The 15341-nt window shown below is 38.9% G+C and overlaps 1 protein-coding gene across 3 annotated transcripts in view; it reads left to right on the top strand.

Annotated features, from left to right (window-relative positions):
* Dmd (dystrophin) overlaps positions 1-15341 on the top strand; it is a 2436643-nt gene that overhangs the window by 1608718 nt on the left and 812584 nt on the right. For all 3 annotated transcript variants that reach the window (XM_085838134.1, XM_085838135.1, XM_029473188.1), the window contains exon 49: positions 11917-12018. In XM_085838134.1, the coding sequence (XP_085694260.1) occupies positions 11917-12018 (102 nt within the window). The remainder of the gene's footprint in view (positions 1-11916; positions 12019-15341) is intronic.

Genomic DNA, 15341 nt, shown 5'->3' with positions numbered 1-15341 from the left:
TCAGTCTCTGCTCTACTTTTTTTTTTCTTTAAATTTTCTTTTTTTTTTTAATTTTTAATATTTTTATTACATATTTTCCTCAATTACATTTCCAATGCTATCCCAAAAGTCCCCCAGAGCGCCCCCCACTTCCCTACCCACCCATTCCCATTCTTTTGGCCCTGGCATTCCCCTATATTGGGGCATATAAAGTTTGCAAGTCCAATGGGCCTCTCTTTCCAGTGATGGCCGACTAGGCCATCTTTCGATACATATGCAGCTAGAGACAAGAGCTCCAGGGTTCTGGTTAGTACATCATGTTGTTCCAACAATAGGGTTGCAGATCCCTTTAGCTCCTTGGGTACTTTCTCTAGCTTCTCCATTGGGAGCCCTGTGATACATCCAATAGCTGACTGTGAACATCCACTCCTGTGTTTGCTAGGCCACGGCATCGTCTCACAAGAAACAGCTATATTTGGGTCCTTTCAGCAAAATCTTGCTAGTGTATGCAATGGTGTCAGCGTTTAGAAGCTGCTTATGGGATGGATCCCTGGATACGGCAGTCTCTAAATGGTCCATCCTTTCATCACAGCTACGAACTTTGTCTCTGTAACTTCTTCCCTGGGTGTTTTGTTCCCAATTCTAAGAAGGGGCACAGTGTCCACACTTTGGTCTTCATTCTTCTTGAGTTTCATGCGTTTAGCAAATTGTATCTTATATCTTGGGTATCCTAAGTTTTGGGCTAATATCCACTTATCAGTGAATACATATTGTGTGAGTTCTTTTGTGATTGTGTTACTTCACTCAAGATGATGCCCTCCAGGTCCATCCATTTGGCTAGAATTTCATAAATTCATTCTTTTTAATAGCTGAGTAGTACTCCATTGTGTAAATGTACCATAATTTCTGTATCCATTCCTCTGTTGAGGGACATCTGGGTTCTTTCCAGCTTCTGGCTATTATAAATAGGGCTGCTATGAACATAGTGGAGCATGTGTCTTTTTTACCGGTTGGGACATCTTCTGGATATATGCCCAGGAGAGGTATTGCTGGATCCTCCGGTAGTACTATGTCCAATTTTCTGAGGAACCGCCAGACTGATTTCCAGAGTGGTTGTACAAGCTTGCAATCCCACCAACAATGGAGGAGTGTTCCTCTTTCTCCACATCCTCGCCAGCATCTGCTGTCACCTGAATTTTTGATCTTAGCCATTCTGACTGGTGTGAGGTGGAATCTCAGGGTTGTTTTGATTTGCATTTCCCTGATGATTAAGGATGTTGAACATTTTTTCAGGTGCTTCTCTGCCATTCGGTATTCCTCAGGTGAGAATTCTTTGTTCAGTTCTGAGCCCCATTTTTTAATGGGGTTATTTGACTTTCTGGAGTCCACCTTCTTGAGTTCTTTATATATATTGGATATTAGTCCAACCTTCACGTGGAAACTGAACAACACTCTTCTCAATGATACCTTGGTCAAGGAAGGAATAAAGAAAGAAATTAAGGACTTTTTAGAGTTCAATGAAAATGAAGCCACAACATACCCAAACTTATGGGATGCAATGAAAGCATTTCTAAGAGGAAAACTCATAGCTCTGAGTGCCTCCAAAAGGAAACTAGAGAGAGCACACATTAGCAGCTTGACAACATACCTAAAACCACTAGAACAAAAGGAAGCAAATTCACCCAAGAGGAGTAGACGGCAGGAAATAATCAAACTCAGAGGCGAAATCAACCAAGTGGAAACAAGAAGAACTATTCAAAGAATCAACCAATCAAGGAGCTGGTTCTTTGAGAAAATCAACATGATAGATAAACCCTTAGCCAGACTCACTAGAGGGCACAGGGAAAGCATCCTAATTAACAAAATCAGAAATGAAAAAGGAGACATAACAACAGATCCTGAAGACATCCAAAACACCATCAGATCCTTCTACCAAAGGCTATACTCAACAAAACTGGAGAACCTGGATGAAATGGAGAAGTTCCTAGACAGATACCAGATACCAAAGTTGAATCAAGATCAGGTTAATGATCTAAACAGCCCTATATCCCCCAAAGAAATAGAAGCAGTCATTAATAGTCTCCCAACTAAAAAAAGCCCAGGACCAGATGGGTTTAGTGCAGAGTTCTATCAGACCTTCAAAGAAGATCTAATCCCAGTTCTTCACAAACTATTCCACAAAATAGAAACAGAAGGTACTCTACCCAACTCATTCTATGAAGCCACAATTACTCTGATACCTAAACCACAAAAAGACCCAACAAAGATAGAAAACTTCAGACCAATATCCCTTATGAATATTGATGCAAAAATCCTCAATAAAGTTCTTGCTAACCGAATCCAAGAACACATCAAAACAATCATCCATCCTGACCAAGTAGGTTTCATCCCAGGGATGCAGGGATGGTTCAATATATGGAAATCCATCAACGTAATCCAGTATATAAACAAACTCAAAGACAAAAACCACATGGTCATCTCATTAGATGCGGAAAAAGCATTTGACAAGATCCAACACCCATTCTGCTCTACTTTTTGACCTCGGATTTCCTTTAGACAGGAACAATTCTGGGTCAACAATTTTAAGATGGGTGAATGGCCTCATTCCTCAACTGGGGAGGTCTCTTTAAGTCTCACATTCCCACTGCTGGGCATTTTGACTAATGTCATTCATATTGGGTCCTGGTGGCCTCTCATATCCCTGGTGTCTGGGACTTTCTAGTGGTCCCTCTCCCTGTCCCCCACCCCACACAGCTGCATAATTCTATTCATCTTCTGGTCCTCTGGGCTGTTCTCCTGTCTTGCCCATACCTGATCCTGCACCCCCATTTTTCCTCCCCCTACCCTCTCACACCCAGGTCCCTTCCTCCCTCTGTCTCCTGTGATTATTTTGTCCCCCCTTCTAAGAGGAATTGAAACAGCCACACTTGGGCCTTCCTTCTTGTTAAGCTTCCTAAGTTCTGTGAGTTGTGCCATAGGTATTCTGAACTTTTTGGCTAATATCCATTTATTAGTGAGTACCTACCATGTGTGTTCTTTTGGGTCTGGGCTACCTCACTCAGGATGATTATTTTCTAGTTCCATCCATTTGCCTGCATAACTTGGGATGTTCTCATTTTTAATAGATGAGTAGTATTTCATTGTGTAAATGTACACATTTTCTGTATCCTTCCTTCAGTTGAGGGACATCTGGTTTGTCACCAGCTTCTCATAAATAAGGCTGCTATGAACATAATGAAGCATATGTCCTTGTGATATAGTATAGCATCTTTTGGGTATATGCCCAGGAGTGGTATAACTAGGTCTTCAGGTAAAACTATTTCCAATTTTCTGAGGAACTGCCTTATTTCCAAAATGGTTGTACCAACTTGCAATTCCACTAGCAATGGAGGAGTGTTTCTCTTTCTCCACATCTAGGCAGTATCTGTTGTAGCCTGAGTTTTTGATCTTTGCTATTCTGACTGGTGTAAGGTAGAATCTCAGGGTCATTTTGATTTGCATTTCCTTGAAGACTAAGGATATTGAACACTTCTTTCGGTGCTTCTGCCCTTGGAGAACTTTGAAAGCTATGTAAGATTATATTCCCTGGTCATGAAAAGATGACACAGAAGTTAAGACTGTGGCTGGCTATTCTTCCATAGGACCCATGTTTGAATCCCAGCATTCTAAAGGGATGGAAGAGATGACCACCCCACCAGAGCTCTGGCGCTCTGGGTAGGCAGACACAGGAGACTGCCGGGGGACCCCACGGAACCGCAGTGGGACAGGCAGAGGTCCATATTAGGCCACTGGACCCTGCTCCAGGAAATAGGGAAGGTACAGTCTCAGCTCAGACTCTCGGGAACCACAGACATCTGGATACCATGAAAGAGTTGGCTCTGGGCTCTATGGGCCTTACTGAGGCCAGAGATGACAGGTTCTCAGTCTTGGACATCCCAGATGCCACTGAATGTCGTGGAAGAGCTGAGAACAAAGTGAGGGCCATGGGATAGCTCATTCAGCCCCGTGAGAGATATAGATATAAATATAAATATAGAGATATATGCAGAGAGACAGTTAGACAAACAAACAGAAAGACAGAGACAGAATCTCTCTCTCTAGCATTAGCTGTCCTGAAACTTACTAAATAGACAATATAGATCGACCTTCCACTGCCCCCTGAATTCTGAGAGTGCTGCAATGAAAAGCTTGTCTTACCACTTACTGTGGAAGGTTTTACCATGTTAATTTATTCTTCTCTTCTTTAACGCCAATACTTCCTTCAATGTTTCTTATAGGACACAGAAACAATTCTATCTCTTCAAACTACAAAGGGTATAGATTTGTTTAAAATATGTGTGGGTGTAGTGCCTACATGTACATCTTTGTGCACCATGTGGCTAAATTGGCCAAAAGAGTGCATACGATTGCCTATGATTGGAGTTGCAGATAAGTTTTGCTTCCAGGTTAAGTTCCAGAGTGTTGGACTGTGAAAGGCACTCTGTGTTCTGGTTGAGTGAGGCTTACTCCCGAGACCCAGTAGAAAATTCTACAAGGGACAGAACAGTGAGACACAAACACCTGACAACACGAGCCCTCAACTCCATCATTCTGTAGTCATCAGTCACATAGGCTGTCCAGACTGCACCCCCACAGTTACCTGGCAATAGTCAGGTATGCTCCTCCCCACAGTTACTCTGCAACAGGAAAGTAGCCCAGCCCACTATAAAAGGGGCTTTTTGACCCCTCCTCTCTCTCTCTCTCTCACGTGCAAACACACACACACACACACAGGTGTGGTTGCAGCCATGAATCATACCCCTAAAGAAAACTGATATTCCCTTTCATTTTTTTATTTTTTAATTCTTTTTTCATTAGATATTTTCTTCATTTACATTTCAAATGCTATCTATCCCAAAAGTCCCCTATACACTCCCCCTGCCCTGTGCTCAACCCACCCACTCCTGCTTCCTGGCCCTGGCATTCCCCTGTACTGGGGCATATAATCTTCAAAAGACCAAGGGCCTTTCCTCCCAATGATGGGACTAGGCCATCTTCTGATACATATGCAGGTAGAGACACAAGCTCTGGGGTACTGGTTATTTCATAATGTTGTGCCACCTATAGGGTTGCATACCTCTTCAGCTCCTTGGGTACTTTCTCTAACTCCTCCATTGGGGGCCCTGTGTTCCATTCAATAGATGACTGTGAGCATCCACTTCTGTATTTGTCAGGCACTGGTATAGATTCACAAGCGACAGCTATATCAGGGTCCTGTCAGCAAATTTTGCTGGCATATGCAATAGTGTCTAGGTTTGGTGGCTGTTTATGGGATAGATCCCTGGGTGGGGCAGTCTCTGGATGGTCCTTCCTTCAGTTTCAGCTCCAGACTTTTTCTCTGTATCTCCTTCCATGGATATTTTGTTCTCTGTTCTAAGGAGGAACCAAGTATGCAAACTTTGGTCTTCCTTCTTCTTTAGTTTCATGTGTTTTGCAAATTGTATCTTGGGTATTCTAAGTTTCTGGGCTAATATCCACTTATCAGTGAGTGCATATCATGTGAGTTCTTTTGGAATTGTGTTACCTCACTCAGGACCTTAGAATCACCTTGGGCAGGACAGGATATTCCCTTTCTTAACTGCCATAAACTGTACCTAGCTCTTAAGTTAGAGATCAAGGTTTTGATCCCCTCCCCCATCGATGCTAGAATATTGATGACTTGATCTTTTTCAGGTCTTGTACATGAATCTATAACTATGGTGAATTAGGAAGACAGAAGTCCAGTTATGTCATTCTTTCACAATCTCCAGTTGTCATAAATTTTCCATGCCTCCTTCCTGTTTTCCTGAAGCTCTAGATGTAGATTGTGAGAAAAATACCCCATTTAAGACTGATAATTCTATAAACATTATTCTCTGCCTTTTGCCCAGTTGTGTGTATATGTATGAACCACTATCTATGCACCAAAAACGTCTCTCTGATGAGGACTAAGCTGCTATACCAACCTCTTGGTACAGAGTTACTTATTTTTGAATGAAGCTTGATACCATGTTCATGTAGCAAAATAATAGCAGTAAGTTCATTCCTAAAACCTATGAGCTCTTTAGCCTATGTTCTTGCTCAGATTTTCACTGATAAGAGTGAATTTGCTCCTGGGGAGCAGGTCTTAGATCCAATAGAAAAGCATTTGGATATCCTCCAACAGTCATGGAAAAGTTAACAGGAGCAAAGGTAGCAATGACTTTTCTCCCCATACATCCTGCAAGCAAAAATCTAGGAAGAAGGGAGTTTTCCAGAACATGCTGACCTCAAATTCAGTGTTCTGACTCTGTCCCAGAAGTGCTGGGTATAAGGGTGTCACTGCTCCCAGCTTCTGTACCGAGCCTTAACTACAAGTTCTAGTGGGCAACCAATAGAAATGGCAGTGTCCTTTAGTGTTTGTGGCTGGAATCTCTGGGACCTTTACTGATTGACAAATTGAGTTGACATATCCCCCATCTGGCTCTGAACTTTCTATTTCTAATTCTTTGGCTTCTGGGAGAAATATGAACAGTGAAAGAATTATGTATAATACTTTGCCACCAAGAACATAGATCACAAACTATGTCCAATATTATCAGTTACATTTTTATATCAATCAGAAAGATCTACAGAATATCTTAAAAACAGATTCATATGATTAATAGTTCTGGAGTCTTGTACAAAGTAAACCCATAGTTTCCATCTAGTAGAAATACAAATTTTATTGTGCCCTATGCAAATAGGAAACAATTTAAATCTCAATTAAAAATTAAATCAGTCAACTTTTCAGATGAATGAATGAGTCTATTACAGTCCCAAGGTCCAGCTATAAGCATAGAGTCATTTTAACAGTAACAGGAGCTGGATAAATCCAATATATGAGTTCAAATCAAAGCAGGATGAAGAACATAACACATGTTCAGAAGCACTCATTGCAGATGCACGGGTCAAAGCAGCTAGCATCACCAGAAAAAAAAAAAAAAAGGCTCTCAGGTGACATAGGTGTTTCATAGACTAACTTCTTCATTGATGCATAGCTCCTTAGTTTGGACCCAAGAGGGCAGACTTGATTTCTGTTAATATATGGGATTCTCCTCTTGTCCTTTACCTAGGGGTTTGCTATTTTCTTGTGACTTGTTGTGCTGAGGAAAATGAAGTATTAATAGATTGATGAGTATAGGGCCAAGAATCTCTCCTATACCCCTAGATGAGCCATCAATAAAATAAGTATCTGCCTGTGAAATGGGATAAGGGTGGACAATTTTTTTGTAATCACAGATTCAGTTCATATGAGAAAATCCAATAGCTTGCCAGCTGAATAATGATTTCCTATTCTTCCATAGTAATCTGTAAATGAAGTTTGAAAATCCATAGAGTTCTGTAATGCTCTTAAAAACTGATTGTTAGTTAATGATAATATAATACAGCAAGGATCAAAATCCATATAATTTTTGACATCTGGCGCTCCCCCAATTTACAAATTGAGCAAGGAGAGTAAATAGGCAGTTAGTATTTTCTGTCCCATGTGGTGTAAATAAATCCATTTCAAAAGTTTATCCTATTGTGCTATAATACCTCTAGGAGACAATTTAATTGGGAAAATAAGTAAGTTTAAAGGAAGTGAAGGATCCACATGATACCCAGTTGCCCCCTTTAGTCTGGATTCAAATAGCTGTAGAACTTTTCTTACCTCTCAAGATAATATGCAAGTACTATTTAACACCATCTTTCATTCTAGAGTTTTAAATAGATCGGTTAGCAGAGCTCATGAAGCTGGGAAGGAATGCAATATGCATTTATGTTCCATGCTGGGACTTAGCTTGACTAGGTTGTAAAGTTAGCTTTTACACAGGCACTACTAAGTCCTCATCAAAGAGTAGAGAGAATTCAAGATGAGAGTGAATGCCAAATTCCTCATGCTACACTTCAGGAATGGAGGATATTATGTAAAGGAGACTCAAATAATGTAGCTAATATATTTTCTACCTGGCTTATGGGTGGCACCGTTTTTACTTTTGATTTTGCCTGGACTGAAAAAATAGTTATTGGCCTCTTTTTACAAATTTTAAGGGTTGATCATTCAGTTTCTATTCATTTAAATAATTATATAGCTCTTACTGATGATTAATATACTCATCTTTCTTAAGCATTTTGATAACAGTACAAATTAATGTCCAAGGTTCTCAAAATTCAAGAGGGATCTTTTGCCCTTGTTTATGTGCCTTTTCAAACAATATTCTTTTAGACTCTGCCTCCCCATATGTTTTCATCTAAATTTTCGTCTTCTGAAAACAGGGGATTATAATCACAAACAACCTGCAAGCAATTTTATAGCTGTGATTTTGACTCTTGTGTATCTACTTTCTTTTTTTAAATCGTGCACAAGCTCAAAATAAGGCAAATCCTTCCATAGTTTATGTCCCATCATTCTCAACTCCTGTGAGGGACACCTCTCTTATTGCATAGCTTACTTCAGGTCTCTGATTTATGAGACCACTTATTTACTTTTCTAGTGGTGGTAGAACATTGGAGAATGAAGTCAATAAATGAGGCAGACTGAGGTCTCATACAATAGACAACTTTACTCAGAACAACTGATAATCTACAGCCAGATGATTAAGAAAGGTCACTTGTGTAAAGTTCTCATGAGTTCAAGCTGTATATAATAACATGAACAAGCTGCTCATGGCGAAAACATGTTTTTCCAGAGAGGCATATAAACAAAGAACAATAGCAGTTGTAAAGATTAATTAAAGTACACTCACTCCTATTCACTATACTTGGGAGGGGCACAAAAGCACATTTCAAGAACAATTCTGTTTTTGTAGAAACTGAGATCCCAAGACTTTTGTCTTATTTACATTGAGTTCTCTCACAAGTACTCAGAAATCTCACATGACTCGACTCTTGGACCATGTTCCAAAATATTCCAATTCTTCTGTTCTCCCCTTGCTCTTCCACCAAGTATCTTTTCCACTTTGTCTTTAGGTATGTGTGTGTGTGTTTTATGTATGCATGTGTGTGTGTGTGTGTGTGTGTGTGTGCACTGTGGCCCGCTAAGTTTGACTAGTGCCTCCTGCATGTGAACAGGAGTGGAACTAGCGACTGGAGCATGGACTCCTTAACTGTAGCAATGAAGACTATGATTCCCCCTCACATAGAAACCATGAATGTCTAACAGCTCCCTGGAGAGGATCAGGACCCCAGTTCCCCTCTCCCATCCATGATAGAATGTCACAGACCCACTGTTAAACAGATTATATTCAAGTAATATTTCATTAAATATTTAATTAAAAGTAATATTTCATTCATTAAATTAAATATTATTGGTATGGACAATACAAGAAATTTGGTGTCCAGTGCAAAACTCTATAAATATTATGAGATTATTTTTTAAATGTATCAAATACCAACTTTTATTTTATCTGTATCTTGGGGTATATACATTGCCATGGAATTTGAGGTTGATCTTGTTATTCTTTGCTTAATGAGGAAAGAAAAGAGAAATGAGAGTGTCTGAAAGATAAGATGAATCTCTTTGCTTTCTAGCTAAAGGAGTCCAGGTTTGGGTATATTAGAAGTTGCTAGTTTTGTGGTAATAATAATCCTCTATCTACTCCAAGTTTCATGCTCTATTAAAATGACAAACCCACATTAAGAACTACCTTTCCTTGGCCAAGTGTAACAAGTGCAACATGAGTCTGGTTTAAGATAATTACTTTCAATTGTAAAATGTCCATGTAATTTAGACTAGGATGCTGTTGATGCAAAAACCATAGATGTCTTTTCAAAAGGAACGAGACATCTTTATGGGGTAGTCAAATTTGAGTGACCATGGGCCAGTAAACAGAGAGATGCATAGGTTTTCTCAGGTTTCATGTTCCCACATGGAAGCTGTTTCAAAAAGTATTATAGTAGCAGAACAAAGAAAGTCATAAATCAAGGCAGTATTAAAATACATTGATAGGTACATCTGGTAAGCAGGTTATAAAAGAGAAGGTAGTCTCTCCTCTATAGGCCTCAGATGCTATCTTGATGGGTTTAGCTTTGGAGTTGTTGGAAGCTAGTGGTCTGCTAAGTTAAAAGATTCTAAAAAGTTTTTATCTATTAGTCACAGGATGTTAGTTCTGACACAGAGGTGAGCAAGGGACGGATATTTAAGTGGCTAAAAGTAGCACACCCGGAGATAATTAGGCTCTTAACCTGCTGCCTTGCACCCTCTTCACATCACTGCAGTTCTAATCAGTTCATCAGTCTTTGCAGACACAGCTTCTTTCACAGTACATAGACTTATATTGGTAATGTATGGCACACACAAGTAAAACATGGACAGATGAAAAATCCACTCTTCTACTTTTAAACCAGTTTGACCTTGCTAACCATATGCTCTTTCTTTACTTCTTTGGGGAAATATATTTCTACTCATTTTTTTTTTTACAAAGTATGGTCATTCACTATAGCAAAACGTTTTTCACTTGAGCTACTTAAGGGGGAATGGGTAGTTGTCAGAGTCTTAGAAGGAAACCAGGTCCTATAAATAGATGTGGCTTGTTCTGATCTAAAATGGGAACTATTCTACTTTTATGAAAGAATTATTGTCATGCAAGGCACAATATCTTTCTGGCAGTGGTCCCTAAGAGCACTGATCACTCTTCTATGGAATTAATGTAGGTAGTTTCTTATTTTATTAATATACAGCATAGACTCTTAATGATAGGAACACTTTTGACCAAAGCACCGGCCTCACACTTGGACCTATTTTAATAACGAGGCAAGGAGTCGTTCTCAAGAGCAGGTGCTGAGCACTCATATACTTAAAGACATCCTGCTGTGCATGATCAGATTATAGTAACTTAAGTTCACAGGTTCCCACCCTTGTGGACTGAGGGCAAACAGGTGGGAACAGAGTGAATAAAGGAAACTAAATCTGGACAACATGTACACACTCCAGTGCCCAGAGGTACCAGGATAGGAAAATAGAGACAAGAATGTGGGTTAATCAAAAGCAGCTCTGAGAAACGATGTTCAGGCCCTGACTGATGCATGCCATTGATTAATCGATACTTCATCCTACTGTTTATCAAGTGTATCATCCAAAAAGTCTTCTGTAATATTTAACTTTGCTTCCTTCAGTTTCAATTTATCCACGTTGCTTTTGTTCTTTCTTCAAGAGCTAGACAGCAGTCAGTAACAAAACATTTTATATTCATGTACCTAAAGGGGTGTTTGCTTTTCTGTCATGCTTTAGTCTTCCCTGGGTGATGAAAAAGCAAACAATAAAAAAATCTAATCACGCCACAAAAGGCCTGTTTAATATGACTGCTTAATAAATAATAAGTGTTGGTACTATGCTGTAAGTGTTTATTCTTTGGAAAGACACTTAATTTCAATAGTTATTTGTAAAGAATTATTTGCTTTGTCTTACATATACACTCACAGCTAGAGAGAGTAAGCAAGTGTGTGTGTGTGTGTGTGTGTGTGTGTGTGTGTGTAGTGTGAGAAAGACACACAGAGAGAAAATTTAGATCTTTAGCTCAAAAGAGAAACCTATAAAATAAGGAATCTGTAAGGTACACCAAACATTAAGATTATTGCTGTTTCTGATGTTAAAGCTGTTGTTTATATGTATTAATTATACTGATAAATTGTACCTTTCATCATTGCAAGTTGTTTTTTAAAAAAAAATGTATAATGTCTCCATTTATCTACAATATTATCATGATACAATTCAAGGGATTTTTGATTGTTTTAATGTTAGTGTATTTCACTGGAACCTGTATTTATTTTCTCTGCATCAAAAGCTACAATTTTGTGCCCGTGTGTACCATGCAGAAATTGATCTGCAATACATGTGGAGTCTCTAAGGGTATATTTAAATTTAGTAATTTTATTGCTAACTGTGAAGTTAATCTGCACTGTATGCATTCTTTTCCCCAGGAAACTGAAGTAACAGTTCATGCTAAACAACCGGATGTGGAAAGGCTTTTGTCTAAAGGGCAGCATTTGTATAAGGAAAAACCAAGCACTCAGCCAGTGAAGGTAATGAAGCAACCTCTAGCAATATCTATTACCTCATAATAGGCTACGCTTCCTCTGTTGTACACTTGCCATTGCCATTGTCTGTTTATAATCTTTGAAATAACTTGTAAGGAAATGCTGGCCATACTATAGTTACAGAGCTAGAGATAACCGTCTGATCAACATATCCTATTTATATATAGGGATCTTAAGTCTATTAACAATTCATTGCATTAAAGGACTCATTTCTGTCCTGGTGTGGTACCATCGATACAAAAAATAGTACCACCTTCAAGGTAGATTAATTTCTTTGGGGCTTGATTACTTTGCTTGCTAACCCTGATACTCCTCATATTGTTGAGCTTAATTCAAATCAAGCCATTGCAGCATGTTGTCTTCAACAGCTGTAAAGAATCACAATATAGTCTATGACCTTTTCTTCCTCTGTTGCTTTTTCTTATGAAAGAGAAAACCCTGTATTTGGGCTTCAGTACTTTATCAGGTTGGAAATTTTTAGTGAAATATCATAATTGCATCATTCTTCAGTAACAAGCTGGCCTGGGTGAAAGTTTTCTACTTCCTTCATTTTGGTGTGTATATTTTGAAATTCAGGACACATTTATTCATAAGATGTTACCTGAGGAGAGAAATAGAATGCCAGGTCAAGTACAAACAAACAAACTCTCATTCAATGGTTTCCATTTGCAATTGACAAGCCAGTGATAAATGATAAATAGATGGTAGGTAGAGGTTATATTGTTCTCCATACCTGGCCAAAATTTTAACACCTTCCACTGCGTTTGGGAGGAGAGGCCCTTGGTCTTGTGAAGATTGTATGCCCCAGTACAGGGGAATGCCAGGGCCAGGAATGGGTGGGTTGGGGAGCAGGGCAGGGGGAGGGTATAGGGTACTTTTGGAGAGGAAACTAGGAAAGGGGATAGCATTTGAAATGTAAATAAAGAAAATAACTAATAAAGAAAATTAACATTTAAAAAACAAAACTTCTGTCTAAATAAATAAATAAATATAAAACAAAACAAAACAAAAAAGGTTTCTGAGAGCATGTGATGGTGGCTATTTATTGATCAGTTGTGGTTTCTTAGCTAATGTTGCTAGCTGAGATTTAAGGAGCCTTATTCTCATGTTCAAAGCCATTCTAAAACAGTGCAGGTTAATAGCCTCATTATACAAAACCAGTTTGTCTTTGCAAAGAACATTACAAGAACTTAGACTCTGTAAAGTTATTGCTTAGTTTCCATGTACTTGGGCCAAGGTTTAGTTCTACAAAATTGTTTGTTTTCCCCACAGTTTACATGGGAGTTTTCATCATGTAAATTTAAAGTTGGATTTTCTACATAATGCCAAAACACCAGATGCAAAAGGCACAACTTTCTCTAGAAATATTAAAAGCCCCTCATTCAAAATTAAGGTTCTCTCTAAACCTGAAGTACAGAAAAATAATTTACATACAAGTTGAGGTTTCATTTGATACTTTTAAAAGTAAAATAAATGTTTTGGTGTTGTGACTGCAGACATGGAGCCAGGACTGACAGCAGCAAATTTCCGTGTTCCTGTGGCTAAAAGTATAAAGCTTAGTTACCAGAGTGATAAAGTCCCAAGGGCGCAGCAGAAAATGAACAAATGGACTAACAGTTAAATGCAGTCTATTTATTCGTGATGCACCCTCAAACTTAATGCCATATGGGTATGACAAAGAGCTGAAGCTTAACAGCTTAACATCCTTTCTTATAGTTCACAAAAGTGCATTTAATTTTGCTTTACTTCCTGCTTTTGCATAAAACATAGAAAATTCCTTCCTTCAAAATGTAGGCAGTTTTGCTTTTCTCATGTATAAATTAATCAATCCAGTAATGTTTAACTTAATCTTACTTCCACTTATACACTCAACCCCAAGGCTGCTTTGACACACGAACTGAACTCCACCCAACTCTGCTGTTTCCTTAGTGAAATAAATGGAAGATTAAAACACACAAAAAAGAACAAAGCCATATAACTTGTCTTTCTTTTCCCCTCTTCTCTTAAAGCTGTCTTGTAACTCAATGACATTTTTCCGTCCACTCTTGGTGCTTCCCTATTTCCTGTATATATAGTTCATTTGAAAGAGGTAGAATGTCAGTAAAAACATGTCTACAAGTTCCCTGATCTCTAGAAAAAAACAAACTATCATGTTAATAACAGTGAGGTGTTAGATTGATTTGGCCTTATCAGACATAGAGAAATGGCTGACATAAAACATGATGCTTTGCTTTGTTTTGCCAAACGAGGGATGCAACACTCAGGGTACTATACATGATAGGCAAGTTTTCTACATATGAGTTGTACCTCATTATGTGGACCATCACCTGGAAAATAACTGAAAGTGAGCTGCAATTTTAGAGTACCCTAAAGTACTAAAATCTCATGATATGTACTCACTGATAAGTGGATATTAGCCCAGAAACTTAGAATACCCAAGATACAATTTGCAAAACACATGAAACTCAAGAAGAAGGAAGACCAAAGTGTGGCTACTTCATTCCTTCCTAGATGGGGAGCAAAATACCCATGGAAGGAGTTACAGAGACAAAGTTCTGAGCTGAGACTGAAGGAAGGACCATCCAGAGACTTCCCCGCTTGGGGATCCATCCCATAAACAGCCACCAAACACAAACACTATTGCATATGCCAGCAAGAATTTGCTGACAGGACCCTGATATAGCTGTCTCAGTGCCTGGCAAATAGAAAAGTGGATGCTCACAATCATCTATTGGATGGAACACAGGGCCCCCAATGGAGGAGCTAGAGAAAGCACCCAAGGAGCTGAAGGGGTCTGTAACCCTATAGGAGGAAAAACAATATGAAGTAACCAGCACCTCCCAGAGCTTGTGTCTCTAGCTGCATATGTAGCAGAGGATTGCCTAGTAGGCCATCATTGGGAGGAGAGGCCCTTGGTCCTTTGAAGATTATATGCCCCAGTACAAGGGAATGCAAGGGCCAGGAAGCAGGAGTGGGTGGGTTGGGAACAGGGCCGGGGGAGGGTATAGGGAACTTTCAGGATAGCATTCAAAATGTAAATGAAGAAAATATCTAATAAAAATGTGTTGTTATAAGGAAAAATACAGCTTAATATAGTTATCAACTACAAAGAAGCTAGGGAAAGAAATCATCCCTTGTGATCAACTAAAATTGAAAATGACTAATGATACTAATATTTAGTAGTTATATGTGAGGAAAGGATGTCCCCAAGTCCTGTTCACTTGCCCTCTTGATCATTTGTACACAGCAATTATTCTGTGTAAAAGGTTGTGATGTAATCCTTTGGCCAATTATTTAAAACTTGTAAT

The sequence above is a fragment of the Mus caroli genome, unplaced genomic scaffold (assembly GCF_978045245.1).
Source record: "Mus caroli unplaced genomic scaffold, Mus_caroli_1 scaffold_5, whole genome shotgun sequence".
Taxonomy (NCBI): domain Eukaryota; kingdom Metazoa; phylum Chordata; class Mammalia; order Rodentia; family Muridae; genus Mus; species Mus caroli.
The sequence above is the reverse complement of the archived record's forward strand: the minus strand, read 5'-3'. Positions and strand labels throughout refer to the sequence as shown.